Here is a 6,000-nt window from a genome sequence, read left to right on the forward strand (position 1 = left end):
TTCTTGGCATAAAGATTGTCCACATCGGTGGTGACAGTGATGATTACCGTTAGCACAATGTCCAATAATCCGCGGTGAACCAGGGTACAGAGCGCAATGCATCATAGTATATACGCCCAGTGCACCCTGGGATCCACGCAGGTGGACAGCACGTGACTCCGCCATTTGACAATATAATCATGGCTGTGGATTATATACATTAAGCCTTCGACCTTACGGCCACTCTATAATCAATCATATGGTCTGGATTTTATCTGAACAGAGAAAAGTTTGACAACGTGGATGATAAATTGATTCTGACGTTGACGTTACAATTAGAAGCGCAGTAGCCCACATGACCTTGTATTGTTCCCAAGGCCACGTTGACTAAGGGAGGTAACCGCTAATTAGGTGAGGTAACACGTGTGTCATTTGATTTACGAGTAAATGGCAGTGACAGTAGTGAATGGTCATTTTAGCCCTTTATCCTGTCAAAATGTGATATCTTGTGTCATTAAAGAGAAAAAAGTGTTTATTTTGTGTCAGAAACGAAAATTGATGTTCGTATTATGTGATCACAGAACGGCAAGACAACACCAATGAAAAATCACCTTGTCATTATATGTTGAAGATATTACAATAATGGCAATAATGTCCGTTTCATTTTTTATTAATATTAATTCAATTATGTGGTTACAACGCGAAGAGGTTATTATTTTTGTTTTGCACACGGTCGCGTAAAACAAGACGGGTAATTCACTTCATGTTTGTTTGTTTGTTTGTTGTTTAACGCCGCACTCAGCAATATTCCAGCTATATGACGGCGGTATGTAAATAATTGAGTCTGGACCAGACGATCACATGATTGATATCATGAGCATCGATCCACGCAATTGGGATACGATGACATGAATCAACCAAGTCAGCGTCTGTTGCCTTTTGCATTTGTTGCTGGACACCTATTCTGGACCTAAGTTTTAGGGGTCGAAGAGGTTATTGAAACGTGTTTGATTTGTTAATACAACCCCTTGTCGGCTGGAAAGGGGTGTTGGTGGTGGGGTGGGGTGGGGGTGGGGGTGGAAATGTGTAGGTGGATGAGTGAGTGTAACGCCGTTTTGAATATTATTAAAGTTATATCACGATGTATCTGCTTGATGTGGGAGAAAAACCCGAAGTAGCGCAGGTGTTGGTAGTTTACTGCCCTGGTGAGACCAGCCGGCACTGGTATGGTGCTGATCAGCCCAGAACCACTACAGATTCAAATCTGGGATTTAAACCCTGGGTGTATGTTTCCACCCCCCCTGAGACGACCGGGACAGTCGTTATCCCGACATGTGTAGATGTGTTGGATGGGTAGTGTGCTGGTGTGTGAGTATATGTATATTTGAACATACATGCGGTTACGTTCTATCATCTTATATCAGTGGGCAAGTGGTCTAGTGGTTAAAGTATTCGTTCGCCATACAAAGACCCTGTTTCGATTCCCCACATGGGTACAACGCCTCCAGTCATGATGTCTCCTGTCATGATGTCTCCTGTCATGATGTCTCCTGTCATGATGTCTCCAGTCATGATGTCTCCAGTCATGATGTCTCCTGTCATGATGTCTCCAGTCATGATGTCTCCTGTCATGATGTCTCCTGTCATGATGTCTCCTGTCATGATGTCTCCAGTCATGATGTCTCCTGTCATGATGTCTCCAGTCATGATGTATCCTGTCATGATGTCTCCTGTCATGATGTCTCCAGTCATGATGTCTCCTGTCATGATGTCTCCTGTCATGATGTCTCCTGTCATGATGTCTCCAGTCATGATGTCTCCTGTCATGATGTCTCCTGTCATGATGTCTCCAGTCATGATGTCTCCTGTCATGATGTCTCCTGTCATGATGTCTCCTGTCATGATGTCTCCAGTCATGTTGTCTCCTGTCATGATGTCTCCTGTCATGATGTCTCCTGTCATGATGTCTCCAGTCATGATGTCTCCTGTCATGATGTCTCCTGTCATGATGTCTCCAGTCATGATGTCTCCAGTCATGATGTCTCCAGTCATGATGTCTCCTGTCATGATGTCTCCTGTCATGGTGTCTCCTGTCATGATGTCTCCAGTCATGATGTCTCCTGTCATGATGTCTCCAGTCATGATGTCTCCTGTCATGATGTCTCCAGTCATGATGTCTCCTGTCATGATGTCTCCTGTCATGATGTTTCCAGTCATGATGTCTCCTGTCATGATGTCTCCAGTCATGATGTCTCCAGTCATGATGTCTCCTGTCATGATGTCTCCAGTCATGATGTCTCCTGTCATGATGTCTCCTGTCATGATGTCTCCTGTCATGATATGACAAATTTCAAAAGCGGCGAAATGCAAACTCACTCAGTCACTCTAGCATATACGGAATGATCAGAGATTTGCAAGTCTTAATAATCATTTAGAAAACTTGTTGGGAACATGAAATTCATCACTTCAATTGGTATTTTTGATTAAATTATTGTTTGACACTTAACATTGGGTGATGAATGACTTACTAAATTTAATTTTCTGAGATAAATTACAATTTAAATAGTCAGTCTGTCGTTAAACACGGCAGTGATATGAGGATCAATGTCCCATGGACGTGGTACATGTTCTGCACGTGCAAGGACGCACAATTTTACCACGCGACGATCAAAACTCTGTTCTTTTCGTTACTAGAGACATGTACGAGCACGTGACCAGAACGTGGCGCCATCTTGAAGACGGATAACTTTTTAAGACACCCAACCTTGTGCTTGGTCAATTTGCATACTCTTGTTTGGGTCAATGTTTGTATCATATTATCAAATTTAATCAGTTGCATGGCCTTTTCCAATCTTCCCAAGGCAAGAGAGTTAACTGACTATTATAGTCCAGTGGAAACCGGACTTTTAAAGTCAATTAACTCTCTTGCCTCGGGAAGATGAGCCAATTCTCGGTTCGTTGTATTTGAATTATTCATTCATAACGAACGAAAACCATTCGAAGAAATACGGAAAATATTTTATTTACTCTTTCGGACGAGATTGTATTTGTCACAATTATTCATATACAGTTATGATATTTCGCAGACACGCGATGAGTAAAATAAACTGTGGTTACAACCACACTGAGTGAGTGAGTGAGTTTGGATTAACGCCGCTTTTAACAGTAGGGCAGTTACATCACGGCGTGTCAGCTTAATGTGGGAGGAAAGCCCGAAGTGATGCAGGTCTCAAACGTTTACTCCTTCGGTGAAACCCACGAGCACGGGTATGGTGCTGACAAACCTAGAAACATAATCGGAGCGAACCGGGATTCGAACCCACAATCATAGGTTTCTGGCGTTCCCAAGGGACGGAACTCTGTACAGCGAATAGCGGCGCTTTAGACGACTGGGCCACTGGTCGCAGAGTATTTCATCTATTCGGAAAGTACACATTATTTTCGGGGAAGCGGAGTTGTTTATGGTGAAACCGTAGCGATTGGGGATTCAAACCACGAACAGGGGATCCTGTCAGCTAAGGGACGCAATTTTGAACAGTCAGTTGCGGTTCTTTATGTGACCGAGTCACCCATGCCACCAACTGACAAATCGACATGATGAATGTCATGCGTCAGCATGCTGTGGTCAATAGACAGTATAAGACACATAAGGTGAGGTGAGGTGAAATGGGGTTTAACGTCGCGTCCAAGATTATTGCACTTATATAGCGACGTGCATGTACGTGTGTGTGTCTGTGTGACTGCTTGTACTAGTCCGGACTGATGCCGATTTATAGTGCTAGCTCACTGAGATATCATGCCGCAGTTTAACATGAATACCCCACTCAGACACAGTATACTGACTCCGAGCCGACCAGTCATTGTTTTAGCCCCTTAATGCCGAGCACCAGGCAGGGTAACAACAAGTACCATCTTTTAACGTCTTTTGGTATGACGCGGTCGAGATTAGACACATAAGGGGCGGTGGGGTAGCCTAGTGATTAAAGCGTTCGCTCGTCACGCCAAAGATTCCCCACATGGGTACAATGTGTGAAGCCATTTCTGGTGTCCTCCGCCGTGATATTCCTGGAATATTGCTCGAAGTGGCGTGAAACTATACTCACTCACTATTACACATAACATGGGCACACCAGTAAAATGCACAAGTAACGTTAATGTTACAATGCATTGGATAAGAGGGGTGCCTTGGTCTATCACATCTTATTCACACAAATTAGAAAACTCTTACTGTTTGTCATTATCAACTATTGTCTATTGAATATTTCTTTGTTTTAAAGAGCCTCTTTAGTTAAAACTCTTATCTTTCAACAATTCGTTCCGATCACAAGATCAGGTGCAATGGATGTGAAAACGTTAACGGATCTCGCCAAATGGCGTACGCAGATCTTTGATCTTGCTTCGATAAAAAGAATCTTTCACCCAGCTTAGCAGGAATCTTATGGCATTATGACCAAGGTGGTGATTGCTCGCACGCCACATATTGTGTGAATTAAAGATATAAAAAAGAGTCAAGCAACTACGGCCAATCGTGTCACTTTCTTACACCCAAACCAGTCGTTAAGTTCTTGAAGGCTTTTGAGTAACGGCCCCCTCCTCTGAAGACTGGCTTTCTTTCGTTTAATAAAATCCGAAAGAACAAGTCTTTGAAGATCGAGGAAACCTAACGAGCGGGAAAAAGCAGGTGTTAAATTGTACAGCGCTTGAACAGAGGGCGTCCATGTTCGAATCCGAGGTTCCGTACAGGAGTTAATGACTGTTCAGTATGTTCCGAATGTCCCGCTGAGCGCCGTCGTTCATTAGGGGAGTCCCTTGATATGCTTGCGAGCCAACACGCGGCTTAATGCTCCGTTCACCTCGAAAATTAATCTTTTGAAAATTGAAAGACGTTACATTGTTGCCGAGTTGATAGTCCAGGGAGTTGGAAAGAGATTGATGGAACTTTGTCAAGGTGGGTGAAATTCTGAAAGGAAGAGCGAGGTCAAATTTATTAAGCTTTTGACAGGGTCTTGCGTCGGTGATGTGGATGGAGAATAGCAATTTAGATTGGTAATACGTCCTGCTGTCTTAGCCGACATGCTCGTCATCGCAGCCTCTGTGTTTCGCGTTTTACTCAAATTGACTCATATTGAAATTAAAACTGAAAAAATTAAGCCACAGTCCCATTCTTGTACACAGGATAACGGCTGACAATCATGATTATCTTAACAGATTTTTAAAATAATATCACAAAATAAAGAAACAATAAAAAATTGGGTATTGATGTCGGGGATATTTTTACGCTTTAGAAAAATACGGATTCATATTATGCTGTATAGGTTAACCAACATTGCACGGTATTGTACGTGAGTGTGAGTTTTGCCGCTTTGAACAGTAATAAGTTCTGTGAGGAAAGCCGTGATATGATGTAGGTCTACGTTTACCACTTTATGGAAACCAACGAGAACAGGTAAGTGATGACAAAACGAGAAACATAATCAGGGCGATTCAGGGAGTTGAACTCGAGGTTATAGTTTACTGTAACGCTCCGGGGATTAAACATTGAAAAATACAATTGTGCGCGTTTGAGCAGGCCACCCGTTTGGTTTGTTTGTTGTTTAACGATTCAGCAATATTCTAGCTATGTGACGGCGGTCTGTAAATAATCGACTCTGGACCAGAGCTTCGATCTACGCAGTTTGGATACCATGACATGCATCAGTCAAGTCTGCGAGTCAGATCACCCGATCCCGTTAGTCGCCTCTTAAGACAAGCATTGGCTGCTGAAGATCAATTCTAACCCGGATCTTCACGGGTATAGTGTTGTTTTGTTTTCTGTTATACATTGTGGAACCTGAAAAAGTATGGATGTTAATGGCGCCTAGCTACGAGTAAGTTGAGCTTGCATCGATTGGGATTGCCTGATACTAACAAATTCTACTCAAAAGAAGTTAAGTACCTCTCGATTCTGTCATATTACCATTGTTAATGACCGATTATAGTAAAGTAAAATGAAAGAAATGTGTGATTCTTAGCCGCGCACGA

General features: G+C 42.7%; 1 protein-coding gene across 1 annotated transcript; it reads right to left on the reverse strand.

Annotated features, from left to right (window-relative positions):
- Positions 1 to 1,422: 1,422 nt before the first annotated feature.
- On the reverse strand, positions 1,423 to 2,316 carry LOC139445463 (uncharacterized PPE family protein PPE40-like). The gene has a single exon (XM_071226607.1). The coding sequence runs from the start codon at positions 2,314 to 2,316 to the stop codon at positions 1,423 to 1,425; it is 894 nt and encodes a 297-aa protein (XP_071082708.1).
- Between the last annotated feature and the right edge of the window lie 3,684 nt (positions 2,317 to 6,000).

The sequence above is a fragment of the Haliotis cracherodii genome, unplaced genomic scaffold (genome assembly GCF_022045235.1).
Source record: "Haliotis cracherodii isolate W230 unplaced genomic scaffold, xgHalCrac1.p SCAF_6, whole genome shotgun sequence".
In the NCBI taxonomy this organism is placed as follows: domain Eukaryota; kingdom Metazoa; phylum Mollusca; class Gastropoda; order Lepetellida; family Haliotidae; genus Haliotis; species Haliotis cracherodii.